This window comes from Bos indicus x Bos taurus, chromosome 15 (genome assembly GCF_003369695.1).
Source record: "Bos indicus x Bos taurus breed Angus x Brahman F1 hybrid chromosome 15, Bos_hybrid_MaternalHap_v2.0, whole genome shotgun sequence".
Taxonomy (NCBI): Eukaryota; Metazoa; Chordata; class Mammalia; order Artiodactyla; family Bovidae; genus Bos; species Bos indicus x Bos taurus.
Genome location: NC_040090.1, coordinates 30,092,983 through 30,106,977, shown reverse-complemented (window position 1 = coordinate 30,106,977; position 13,995 = coordinate 30,092,983). Strand labels below are relative to the sequence as shown.

At 41.8% G+C, this 13,995-nt stretch overlaps 1 protein-coding gene across 4 annotated transcripts in view; it reads left to right on the top strand.

Annotated features, from left to right (window-relative positions):
• Nucleotides 1–1,320: 1,320 nt before the first annotated feature.
• Nucleotides 1,321–13,995, top strand: part of POLD3 (DNA polymerase delta 3, accessory subunit) — a 44,320-nt gene continuing 31,645 nt past the window's right edge. The window contains exons 1-3 of one of the 4 annotated variants that reach the window (XM_027562913.1): nucleotides 1,321–1,506; nucleotides 3,004–3,059; nucleotides 13,052–13,154. In XM_027562913.1, coding sequence (XP_027418714.1) covers nucleotides 1,447–1,506; nucleotides 3,004–3,059; nucleotides 13,052–13,154 — 219 coding nt within the window. In that variant the 5' untranslated portion in view covers nucleotides 1,321–1,446. The other 3 variants (XM_027562915.1, XM_027562912.1, XM_027562911.1) reach the window with 3 other exon arrangements.

Below are 13,995 nucleotides of genomic sequence, written 5' to 3'. Positions count from 1 at the left end.
AGGAAACCAAGTTACTGGGTTCTCAATTTCTAGTACAAATGATACTATTTTAAGCTGCTATCATCCCTCACTCAAAAATCTCCAAGAAAATGTAAGCCACATTTGGACAGGCTCCCTGTGTTATTGATCACAGCTGTATCTGCAGGACAATGCCAGGCCCCTACTAGGCTTTTGCTAACTATATCCTGAATGAATGCGTGTTGCAACAAACATTTGAAGTGGGTTGCTATTACTATCAGAGAAGGCAATGGCACCCCACTCCAGTACTTTTGCCTGGAAAATCCCATGGACAGAGGAGCCTGGTAGGCTGCAGTCCATGGGGTCGCTAGAGTCAGACACGACTGAGCGACTTCCCTTTCACTTTTCACTTCCATGCATTGGAGAAGGAAATGGCAACCCACTCCAGCGTTCTTGCCTGGAGAATCCCAGGGAAGGAGGAGCCTGGTGGGCTGCCGTCTATGGGGTCGCACAGAGTCGGACACGACTGAAGCGACTTAACAGCAACAACTATTACTATATCCATCTTACAGATGGGGAACAGGCTTGCAGTGGTTAAGCAATTTACCTAAGTTCACACAACAAATATCAAAACCAGGATTCAAATCCAGGGTCCCACTCTAGTGCCAGCTCCATTATTCACTGTGCTGCCGTACTGAAATACACAGCTTATACGGAAGGATTTTTTTTAAGCTGATGTTAGGAGAAATTTTATTTGAAATCCCCCAATTCTTGAGAATAGAGTTCACGCGCACCTTCACGCAAACTTTGTGGGCACTGCATAGTTTGGCTTCTTCCTTCCTCTCATCTCTCCTCGTGTCCTTTTCTCCCAACATTTCAACTATAATGAAAACTATTCTCTTCTCAGCAAACACCCCCTCTCTCATTCATTCTGGAAAACTTTCCCTAATTTCTCAATTCTGAGAGATTATAACATGCAGTACTTTATCCCAGCTGGCAGGACTTGACTAAAATATTTATTTGTCTTTATTGTTCACTGCTGTGTCCTAGTGCCTAGGAAGTGGCTGGAAATAGACTAGGTACCTAATTAATATTCATTGACTAAATGTGTGACAGGGCAAGGATTATTTTATCAGTTTACGGGTGGAAAGACCGCGACTCCTATAGAGGTGAGGTCCCTTGCGGTGCATCAGCCACGAACTGGCAGAGCCTGGATTCGACACTAGGGTTCTATAGACAGCAGTTCTAGACCACGCCTACGCTCCTCATTCCTCACTTCCGTCAGCTCCTGTTAGCTCCACCTACTTCAGCCTACGCCGTCTCCGAGACTAGTTTGACCCTCGAGCGGCCGCCGTAGCGCGTCGCCTTCGTTGCCGTGGGAAACGACCCGGGACCTGGGAGGGGAAAAAAGACGTTTCCCGCCGGCGGGAGCTGCGGTTGTGGCGGCTAGGGGAGCTCAGCTGCGGCGGAGCACAACGCCGCGGCACCATGGCGGACCAGTTCTATCTGGAAAATATAGACGAGTTCGTGACGGACCAGAACAAGATCGTGAGGAGCTAGGACTGGGGAATGCGGGCATGCGACTGGGGTTTTGGGCCCAGCGAGGGCGGCGGGGGCCTTGATCCCTCTGCGTGTTCCCGCATGGGGCTGGTCCAGTGGAGACGGTCCCCACTCCTGGTGCCCCAGGCAGGGCGAGGACTCCTGCCCCACCGGCAGATCCAGGTTCCTCGGGTGGGCGTGCTCGGCTCTGCGCAGACCAAGGGCCACGGAGGTCGGGCGGGGAGGGAGGAGCATTAATTGATGTTGTTTCTAAGGCGTCTCTACACGTTTCTGGCAAGGTGGTTGGCGTTTGAAGTCTCAAGTTTACAGTTGAGGAAATTGTGTTTTGACCGGGTTAAGTAACAAGTTGTTTAATCTTACCATCAGTTGGTTTCGTTTTCCTCGAAGTTTGTTATTGGTTCAGGCTTGACCTGCCTCACAGGGTTGAAGTAAAGATCAAGTGAGACGATGGATGTGAGAGCGTTTCGCACATCGTGATGATTGAGTGCCTACTGTGAGCTTTGGATATACATTATTGCTTTTACTTTTTACAGTGACCCATAGAGGTCGGCGGAAGTAGCCTTAGAAAAGGTAGTTGAAGCAGAGGGGCCAAATAACTTGTGGTTAGTAAGGGATAACCCGCCTGCAGAAGACCTAGGTTTGATCCTTGGGTTGGGAAGATCTGGGAGAAGGGAATGGCAACCCACTCCAGTATTTTTGCCTGGAGAATTCCATGGACAGCGGAGCCTGCTGGGCTGTAGTCCATGGGGTCACAAAGAGTAGGACACGACTGAGAGACTAACACACACACACACAAGGGATAATCAGTTTTCCAGTCTATGTCTGTTCTGCTCGTGCTTTCCTCTACATCACACTGCCTTTGCCCAACCTGTGCTAAGTCTTCTAATTACTGGAAACTCAGCGTTTAGAATTGGAAGACTTTGAGGGGAGGGTGACAGGTTACAAGGAAGTGGCAAATGACAGTTCATGGAAGGATGGAAGGAAGAGCAAAGCTTGATGCCAGTAATTCCCAGTCTAACCTCTGACAGAGTATTCATCCACTTCACTCATTCATTCCCTGACCCCTGCACCACCTGTGCCCTTTAATATTTATGTGGCTGCAACTTTCTTCGGAAGTTTCTGAGTTGTACACTCCAAAGTAACAAGTTTCTGAGTGAGTTTGAGGATAGTTTTTGGTGGTGGCCCCATAAAAAGAGAGAAATGTGGAAAGAAGGACCAGGGTGAAACAGGGAGTGTAAGGAAACTGAGAGCTTTTTCTGTGTATATTCAACCTTTTTAGATTCTTGCATTATTCTGTGATACAGACTTCTTTGTAAAATAAATGTCTGAGTCCTGCCTGCCCAGATGGATGGTTCTTGGCAAAACTAGGGTGGCATTTAATGTAATTTATAAGGCGTAATCGCCTTAGAATCTTTAGGAGCCCTTTGGGCTGACCTACACTCTGCAGTCATCTAATAAAATTTTTTTAAAAATTCCTTCTTACAGGTGACATACAAATGGCTGAGCTATACACTAGGAGTTCATGTTAATCAGGCCAAACAGTAAGTACAATTGATTACTAACTTTAATCAGATTGGAACTTTTTGTTTTGTTTTGTTTTGTTTGTTGTTAGCTTTACAGAGAGTCTCTTGATTAGAACTCCCCACCCCCTCTTCCCCCACCCAGGGAAATGGGAAAGCATAGTGTTTCTATTGCCTTTTACGGTTTTTGTTTATTAGTTAAGAGATGAGTGGACTTGCATACAAATGTGTGGTGATATGTTTATTGTATTTATTTGTAGCCTTGCCTTCTGGTTAATCACTTTGTTATTTCAAAAAATTTATTAAATGGGCTAGCCAGTTCTGTTTAGATCTCAGATTTCTATGTCTGTTATGTAAAACATCTTTGCATTTTCACATGTGCTTCTTAGGCCCGTTTCTGGGTGTTATTGAAATACTTCCATAATGAGGTCAACAGGTGTTTGACACAGGCTATATAACAGTATAAGACAGGGGAGAACACTTAAGAGAAACTAAAAAGGGAGGGTTTAGGATGGCACAGAGAGTATCAGTCTTCTTAAATTTTGCCCTATCACCTTCCTTGCTGAAACTTGTAGTCCAACTTGGAACCAAAATGGAAAAGGCAGGCTTTTGGATTAACTTCAAAGTTTCTTCACCTGCAAATGTCCAGTGGGTAGGAATTGGTGAATAGACTGAGAGCCCATATATTGAGTTAAATACTTATTTCATTTGCTTTATTCCTGATGGTGGTCTGATTTTTCCCTATTCCTTGAATCATAGGAACATTCTGTGAGTCTTAGAAAAATCTTTGATCTCTAGAATGGCTTGTTGTTTGACAGATTTAGGAGTTTATTTTATGATAGATCACAGTTTTTTTTTATTCTTAATGACAGAAGCAAGGAGAAAAATCTCCCATTCATAGTAAAAGCTACAACTAGGAATTCAGTCTTTATGTGTAATGGCAAGCCCCAGCCTCGTGTCCTGTCTCATGTGCATACATGTGCCCACCGCCCTCAGGTGCTTGCACTTAGGCCATGGCGGAACACCCGCTTCAGGGGGCTCCTGGGCCAGCTCTCCTGCCTGTGAAACTGAGGTCAAACTAGCTGAGAGTTTTAAGCGGGGAGGAGGGTCTACTTTACCTAAGGTATAGGTAGAAACTTGATTTCTAGACCCGTGCCCCACTCCCCCACTCCAGTCCCAGCAGGTATTTGAGGTCCATGTCCCTCTTCAGCTCCTCAGCACAACAGTTAAGTATTTACAGAGCTTCTAGGAGTTTTATTTAGTTATTTTTGGCTGCGTTGGGTCCTCATTGCTGGCGCGTGGGCTTTCTTGAGTGGGAGCTACTCTCTGGTTGCAGTGCACAGGCTTCTCACTGCTGTGGCTTCTCTTGTTGTGGAGCCAGGGCTCTAGAGCATGAGGGCTTCAGTAGCTGTGACATGCAGGCTAAATTGCTCCATAGCATGTGCAGTCTTCCCAAACCAGAGATCAAACCTGTGTCCCCTGCAGTGGCAGATGGATTCTTAATTGCTAGACCACCAAGGAAGTCCCCTAGTTTTGACTGAGATGTTTATGCCTTCAAGACTTAAAACTCTTGGCTCAGGGCTAGGTTTATACTGATTTTGACTATTTGAGATTGCTCTTGCTAAGACTAGTCCAGACCCAAACCTAGCATGTTAGGTAACTTTAGGACTGGATACCCGTAAGAGTAATTGTTTGTTACGGTTATGAGTGTTTAAATATGGAGTGAGGTAATTGTTACTACTAATATATAAGCCTATTGAGATTAAAGGTGCATACTGAGGACTGGAGATGAAATAAAGTTGCCTGGAATTTTACTCTCAGTTCAGTTCAGTCGCTCAGTCGTGTCCGACTCTTTGCGACCCCATGAATCGCAGCACGCCAGGCCTCCCTGTCCATCACAAACTCTCGGAGTTCACCCAAACTCATGTCCATCGAGTCAGTGATGCCATCCAGCCACCTTATCCTCTGTTGTCCCCTTCTCCTCCTGCCCCCACTCCCTCCCAGCATCAGCGTCTTTTCCAATGAGTCAACTCTTTGCATGAGGTGGAATTTTACTGTAGCTACCCTTATTTCCTATAAGTTTTATGGAATTAATACACACGTCTAGCCCTTGCCTGTCTACCAACTTTATCCCATAGCACCTTCTACCTCACTTATATTCTAGCCATATTTACCTTTCTGTTCCTTAGATATACCAAGCCCGTTCTCACCCAAGGAAATTTGTACCATTCTCTCTGCCTGGAATGCTGTTCTCACAGCTGTCCTCACTGTGCACAGTTCAGCTCAAATTTCACACATTACTTCGTGTAACAGCTCTTTCCTAATGCTTTACTCCTCTCTCTGTCTCTCTTAATTTTTTTTTCATAGTTATTTTTTAAAAGCTTTCTTTAGATGTATTTCAAATATCGTATAGTTCACCTATTTAGACTGTACAGCTCATTGGTTTTTAATATATTTACAGAGTTGTGCAGTCAGCATCATAGTTAATTTGAGAAGATATTCATCACCCCAGAAAAGAAACCCTATATCCATTAGCAGTCCTTCATCATTCCTGCCTCCCAACCCCCCAGCATCAGGCAACCACTAATACACTTTCTTTCTATAGAAATTTGCCTATCCTGGACATTTCATATAAATGGGGTCATATAATAAGCAATCTTGTGTATCTAATTCCCTCCAGTTAGCATATCTCCGAGGTTTGTCTATGTTAAAGCATGTGTCAGTAGTTCATTCATTTTTGTGGTTGAATAATATTCCATTTATGGTGTAAGTTCTCTAGGGCTGCCAGAACAGAATACTACAAACAGGTGGCTTGAAACAACAGAAATTTATTGTCTCAGTTCTGGAGGCTTAAAGTCCAAAATTAAGATGTTGGCCAGGCCATGTTCCTTCTGAAACTTGTACAGAAAAATCCTTCCCTGCTTCTTCTTAGCTTCTGGTGGTTTACTTCTGGTGGTTTGCATTCCTTGGTTTGTAGCTGTGTAACCCCACTGTCTGCCTTCATAGTCACTTGGCATTCTTCCTGTGTGTCTGTCTCTTCACATAGCCATCTTATAAGGATACAGTCGTAGATGAGGAGCCCACCCTACTCCACTATGACCTGTCTTAACTAATTACATCTGCAAAGGCCCTGTTTCCAAATCGGGTCATACTCTGAGGTACTGGTGGTTAGGACGTCAACATATCTTTTTTGGGGGACACAGATCAACCCATAACATATAGATATACAACATTTTATTTGTCCATTCATCAACGGATGGACATTTGGGTTGTTTCCACATTTGGGGCTTTAATAAATAATGCTACAGTGAACATTTGTGTACAAGTTTTTGTGTAGACATGTTTTCAGTTCTCTTGGTATACACCTAAGATTGGAATTTCTGGGTCATATGTAACATTTTGAGGAGCTGTTTTTCAGAGTGACTACACTGTTTTACAATCCCACCAACAAAGTATGAGGTTCTACTTTCTCAACATTCTTGTCAACTTTTTCTACCATCTGTCTTTTAATTTTAGCCATCCTAGTGAGTATGAAGTTTTATCATTATGTTTTTGATTTGCATTTCTGTAATGGCTAATGTTTTAGCTAATGGCACGTGTTTTCCTGTGCTCATTGACCATATGTGTATCTTCTTTGGAGAAATACATGTTCAGATCCTTTACCCATTTTTTTCCATGGGTTTTTTTTGTCTTTACTATTATTGAATTCTGAGAGTTCTTTATGTAATCAAGTCCGGATTTGTTTATTTATTTGACTGTGCTGGGTCTTAACTGTAGCGTGAGGCATCCTTTTTGGTTGTGTCGTGTGGGGTGTTTTTAGTTGCAGCATGTGATCTTCTAGTTGCGGTATGCAACCTCTTAGTTGCTGCATATGAGATTGAACCCTGGCCTCCTGCATTGGGAGTGCTGTGTCTTAGGCACTGAACCACCAGGGAAGTCCCTCTACATAATTCTAGAAACAGTGTCCTGATCAGATAATGATTTGACCCATTCTGTGGGTTGTCTTTGCACTTTCTTGATGGTGTCCTGTGAAGCAAAGAAGTTCTTATTATTGATAGTGTCTAATTTTTTTTCTTCTGTTGCTTGTGCTTTTTATATTGTATCTAAGGCATAGTCTAACCCAAGTAAATCATGAAGATTTAATTCTGTTTTCTTCTGAGAGTTCTGTAGTCTTAGCTCTTAAATCAGTAATTATCAGTTTAACATTTCTACATATTTTGTTCTTATTATACTTCCTCACAGTAAGAGTACACTGTAGTTTTCAAATTAGATGTTGGTTCAAGGTAACTTATGAATGAAGCCCTAAAATGTGTATAGGCATACCTTATATTATTGTACTCTTCTTTATTACATTTTGCAGCCACTACATTTTCTTTCTTTCTTTACAAATTGAAGGTTTGTGGTAACCCTGAGTTGAGCAAGTCTATGAGTGCCATTTTTCCAATAGCGCTCGCCTATTTCTTATCTCCGTGTCACATTTTGGTAATTCTCATCATGTTTCAAACCTTCCATCAGCGAGAAGATTGTGACTTGCTAAAGGCTCAGAGGATGGCTAGCATTTGTAGCAACAAATTAAAAAAAAAATTACTTGGCCTCATCGGGTCTTAATTTGTGGCATATGGGCTCTTTCATTGTAGCGCTCGGATTCTCCAGTCGTGACGCGCAGGCTTAGTTGCTCTGCAGCATGTAGAATCTTACTTACCCTACCAGGGATCAAACATGTGTCTCTTGCATTGCAAGGCAGATTCTTAACCACTGGACGACCAGGGAAGTCCACAATAAATTATTTTTTAATTAAGGTGTATACATTGTTTTGTAGACATAATGGTGTTACACCCTTAATAGACTACAGTATAATGTAAACATAGCTATTATATTCACTGGGAAACCAAAAATTTATTTGCTTTGCTTTATTTTGATATTCACTTCATTGCAGTGGTCTGGAAGTGAACCTACAATATCTCTGGGGTATGCCTATAAATAATAACTATTTTTTCAGGCATCATTTTGCATATGGTATAAGGAAAGGGCCCAGTTCATGTGGATATCCAGTGTTCCAGCATTTCATAATTCTTATTTCCAGCTGACATGTTCTCGCTTATTGTATGCCCTCCTCCCACTAGAATATAAACTCCATGAGGCAGGGAACATGTTTATCAGGCTCATCACTGTTCCAGTTACTGTTGCTTTGTAACAAATTGCCCCCAGATTTAGCAGCTTGAAACAACCATTTTATTATGTTCATAGATTCTTCTGATTTGGAACTTGGGCACGGTGCAATGAGAATGGTTGTCTCTGTTCCATAATGTCTGGTGCCTCAGCTGAGAGGCATCAGTGACTGAAGCCTGATCATGTGTAGGCATCTTTATTCTCATGTCTGGCAGTTGTTGCTGGCTGTCAGCTGGGACTTCAGTGGGGGCTATTGACCAGTCATTGTGTGTGACCTGTTTATATGGCCTGGGCTTCTTAAGAGCATATTTTCAGGTAGTGAGGCCTTACCCAGCAATTCACAGCTGTAAAGACGCACATTCCAGTGCAAGGCAGAAGCTGATTGCCTTTTCTTACTGGCCTCAGAAGTCAAGCAGTGTTGTGTCTGCTTCATTCTTTTGGTTACATTTAATCTCTAGCCTTCCCAGATGCAAGGGGAGAGGATGACTCCACCTGTCTATGGGAGGATGAAGAAGAGCATGCAGGATGGGAGATGTTGTGGCAGCCATCTTTGGAAAATACAGTCTGCCACAATTATTGTATCTTCACACCATGCTCATAATATTGTTCAGTCACTAAGTCATGTCCAACTCTTTGCATCCCCATGGACTGCAGCACACCAGGCTCCTCTGTCCTCCACCGTCTCCTGGCATTTATTTGCTCAGATCATGTCCGCTGGGTCAGTGATGCTATCTAACCATCTCATCATCTGCCACACCCTTTTCCTTTTGCCTTCCATCTTTCCCAGCTCATAATAGGTGCCAGTGGATATTTGTTGAGTGAGTTCTGGGCACTATGGTAGATATTTTCACAAATGTTTATCTCATGTAATCTTTATAATAATCCAATATAATGGGTGTTATCAATCTCTTTTAACACATGAGAAAACAGAGACTTAGAGTGTCCTGGCATCCTTTTTTCTCTTATCTATAGTGAGAGCATTTAACTTATCATTGTTGGCACTGAGGGCAGTGACTGGGCATGGTTATTGCTGTTTGCATGGGTTCAATAAGAAATATTGTTTCAGGTTTTACTACATTTTTAGCATTATTCTAGGCTCTGTTATAAAGCAGCAAACTTGACAGACAAGGTCTTTCCCATCATTGACTTAAGATAATTTCAGGCTATAAAAATGCTGTGAAGGAATTAGATTAGGGAAGATAATATAGACTATACACCTTATATATCTTAGGAAAATTATGGGTGGAACTGATCAAGAGAGATGAAAGGTATATAGTTAATCATGTGGGTAGTAAGTGCATCTTGTAGGAAATCATATTTATTATCATTCATATTTAAGAATATTTTGCGTGTTTTGTTGCTGAGATTTTGACATAATCAAATTAGATGAACATGTTTTAGAGATTCAAAAGACATTCAGAAAATTTTAAAGAGGTTGTGCAGTGTTGACCATCTTGTTAATATAACAGATACTATATTATGTAATAGATGTAATAAAACAACCGGTTGATCCGGTGAGACGGTGCACAGAGGACAATGACTGTAATGATGCGAGCGAGACTATGAGTTGTTGATAAAAGACTGCATTTCACCAGCAAGCTGAGAGCATCTTGGTATAGTCCCTGCCTACCATTTCTTCCGCTAGGATGGTCCTAACTAGCATAAATAAACCAAAATGTTCATGACTCTGTGTTCCTCATCTTTCCTAACATAATTGCTGCATGGAAGGAAATACTAAAGAGAACAGGAGATAGAAATCAACAAAAATGCTGATTTTTTTTCCCCCCTCAGGGTGTTTATAGTCTAGTGGGGATGGCAGATATTAAACAATTAGAATACAGTGTGGTAAGTGCTATAATAACAGATGTGGGATAGTTCCTGTTAGAACTTAGAAAGCAAGGCTGCCCTGCTTGCTTAGCAGTGTTAGGGAAGGCTTCACATAGGAGATAATACCTGAGCTGCTGTCTTGATGAGGAATTAGGTAGATGAGGTCTGAGCAGAAGGCAGAAGGAAGGGCATACAAAAGAGCTAGGAGAACTTCAGAGTGTTTCATAAGGCTGAAAATAGTGTGAGTATGGGAGAATGGTGAAAAATACAGGGGCCAGACGAAGAAAAGTCTTACACGTCACTGATGGACCTGTGGCTCCTTAGGGGATAGAGCGCTACTGAAAACTTTTGAACAAAGAGTAATACTTCAGATAAGAATAACCAGCTACCTTTTCAACAGCACTTAATGGCTAATGGGCATCTAAGATTTAACACGCCCCAAAACATTGGAAGGACTGATGTTGAAGCTGAAACTCCCATACTTTGGCCACCTGATGTGAAGAGCTGACTCATTTGAAAAGACCCTCATGCTGGGGAAGATTGAGAGCAGGAGCAGAAGGGGATGACAGAGGATGAGATGGTTGGATGGCATCACCAACTCAATGGACATGGGTTTGGGTAGACTCCGGGAGTTGGTGATGGACAGGGAGGCCTGGCGTGCTGCGGTTCATGGGGTCGCAAAGAATCAGACATGACTGAGCGACTGAACTGAACTGAATTGAACTGAAAACTTAATTCCTAATTATTTTCCACTCACCCCCACCATCACCTCCTTCTGCTTTTCTCCATCTCAGTGAATGACAACTTCATTCTTTGAGTTGCTTAGTCCAGTCATCCTTGATTTCTGTTTCTCTCATACCTCACAATCAGTCCATCAGCAAATCCTGTTGTTTCTTCCTTTAAGATGTACCCAGAATTCATCCACTAATTACTACCATCCTAGTCTGAGCCACCGTCATCTCTAGCCTGAATTACTGCAGTAGCCTTGTAACTGGTCTTCCTGCTTCCTTCCTTGCTTCTTAATAGTATATTCTCCACACAGCAGTCAGAAATCCTCCTAAAAAGTGAGATCATGTTATTTGTGCTCTAACCTTCTAATGACTTCCTTCCTAATGGGCCACAAAGCCCTACATGTCTCGTGCTTGGCTCTCTTCTTTCCTTCTTCCTTATTCAGCACACTCACCTTTTCTGTTCCTTGCACCTTGCTTACGTTCTTGCCTCAGAACCTTCAAATTTGTTTTTTCTGCCTAGAATATTCTTTGCTGAGATATCCACATTGATGGCTCTGTAACTTCCCACAGGGCTCTGTTCAGGAGGCCTTCCCTAATCTTACATAAATAGCAAAACTTCTTAGACACTCTATTCTTCTAGTCTTTTTTCTCCCTGTAGATTTACTACCATCTGACTTCTTGTTTGCTTATTATTTGTCTCTCTTTTCTGCAGTACAAACTCTAAATGGGTAAGCACTTTGACTGCTTTGTTCACTATTCTATCCCCAAGGCATAGAGTATGAAGTAGCCACCCAGTTAAGTTTTGTTGACAGATGACTTGACTTGCATTTCTAAAACTTCACCTTGGCAGCTTTGTGGATAATGAAGGGGAAGGGGGTGTGACGAAGGCATTGACACTTGGAATTAAAATAGTCCAGTCAAGGGATTTGGAGGGCAGGGAGTCAAGAATTACTTGGGAGGTAAAACTGACAAGATTTGGCACCTCACCAGACTGGGAGAAGTGAGGGATAATGACTCCCAGATTTCTGGCTTGGATGGTTTGAGCAGATGATGTTGTTGGGAATAAATGAAGCCAGGGGATGAATGAAATGGGTCAAGGAGAGTATGTCGTAAGGTGACCAGTCATCCTTGGTGTGCCCAAGACTGTTGGTTTTAGCACTAAAAGTCCATGTCAGGAAATACCTCAGATCCAGGCAAACCCAGATGATTGCTCACTCTAATATAGACTGAAAAGGTAGCTGAAGACAATCCCAGCAGTACAGAAGAGGAGGAGGAAGTCAAGTCTGTGCAGGAAGTAGAGCAGAGCCAATTCAAGAGTGAGGCATTGGATCAAGGAAGCTAAGAGCTCAGTCCACAGTGTAGGTTGAGTTTCTCTTGGAACTTTTGTTTCTAGCCATCCTTGGCAGACCTATGACATATTATAGAGGCTTGGTAAATGTTTCGTGAAATAGCAACACAAATGATGTCTCTTTCCTTGAAGTTAAACTGTAAGTTATTGAGGGGAGTCAACTTCTGATGCTAATCAGATCGTATGGATAAAAACGAATTTAGGGAATGTTACTAAAAGCAACATCATTTCTATAGTGACTATTTGGCAGTCTTAGGTTAATGAATACTGGGGCAGTGTGAGTAAACTGTTACTTTGTGGTTTTGAAACAACATTGATTCTGAATGATCCTAAAATTGGAATTTCAGAGCAGGGCCCTTGTGATCATCTACAAGATGGTTCTTAATGTTTTGGAGTAATCCTTCTGCAAATCTGTTGAAAACCTTGAACTATCTCTACCCTCTCCCCGCCTCCTTCCCCTTGCAAAACACACATTTTGCTTACAATATTGAGGGGTGAAGGATTATGGATCCCAGGGTAAAAGAATTGCCAATCTCATACAGCCCTCTGTAATTATACCTCAGGATATAAAGAAGCCTAGAAAAACTATTTTATCTAGGGTCACATGGCTAGATAGTGACTGAACTTATTCTTGATGATTCTAGCCATTTTATGTCTTTACTTCTTTTAATGCAAGCTCAGTCTCACTTGACCGATTATTAGATTTCTTTTATTTCAGTTGTTTGGTCACTCACTGTGCTGGCTTTATACAAGTTGACCCCACCCCCTGTGTTCCATTCGTCCTTTTTTAATTCTTTGTCTATGAACAGAGCAAAAATATTCTGTATAATGTTTGATGGACTGTCAGATTTACTATTTACTAACTTTTAAGTCATGAATTAAGAGTCGGTGAGGTAAACGTTCGCTAATGACTTACTTGTGCATTTTGTTTGTAACAGGATGCTCTATGATTACGTTGAAAGGAAGCGAAAGGAAAATTCAGGAGCCCAACTGCATGTCACCTATTTAGTGTCTGGCAGTCTCATTCAGAATGGACATTCGGTAAGTTCTCAGAATCTTATAATGAGTTTAAATGTGTTTGAGCTATTAATAGTATTATCTAACATAACACAGGGCAAAAACAACAAGATCCAGTATTATGGAAATTTTAAAAAGCTACTTGAAGACAGTGATTATTTTGAATTTGTAGACTAAACCTAAAACTCTCAAGAAGTTTGGGTAATATCAATACAGAGACTATTATCATCATTGTACAATTTCCCTAGACAACAAGACATTCCAGACTGTTTCTGTTCCTCTTTCTTCCTTTTGAAGCTATATTGGGGACAATGCTGGTTAATTTCCAGCCTGTTCAGATGTCAAGCCACACAGGTGTTCAGCAAATACAATTTTTAAGTGAATTTGATTTTAATTTGAGCTTTCACCCCAGAAGCTCTGCTGAAATAACTCCTTTCCTTCTCCTGTACCAGACTGATTCTTGGGAACTTAATGCCTTCTTTCTTGCTTCCTCCCCAAACTGAGGAACACCTCTTTGGTTCTCACTTCCTAAACCTCACCTGAAGGTTCTTTTGCTCCCATACCACCAGCCCTAGAGAATTTAGCCCAAGGATCAAGATCCTCAGAGAATCACACACAGATGCATGTTTTCCTCTTCTCTTTTGACTTTCCCTGTGACTCATAAGTTCAGAAGCCAGATTTATCCAAATACTTACTGTATTTGGCCTATATCAATAGAGTCTTAAGAATGTGAGATTCCAGACTGGAATGGCAATTTAGTAATTTACAAGGAGAAACAGAACTACGATCAACGCAAAGAAATAGAGGAAAACAATAGAATGGGAAACACTAAAGATTTCTTCAAGAAAATTAGAGATACCAAGGG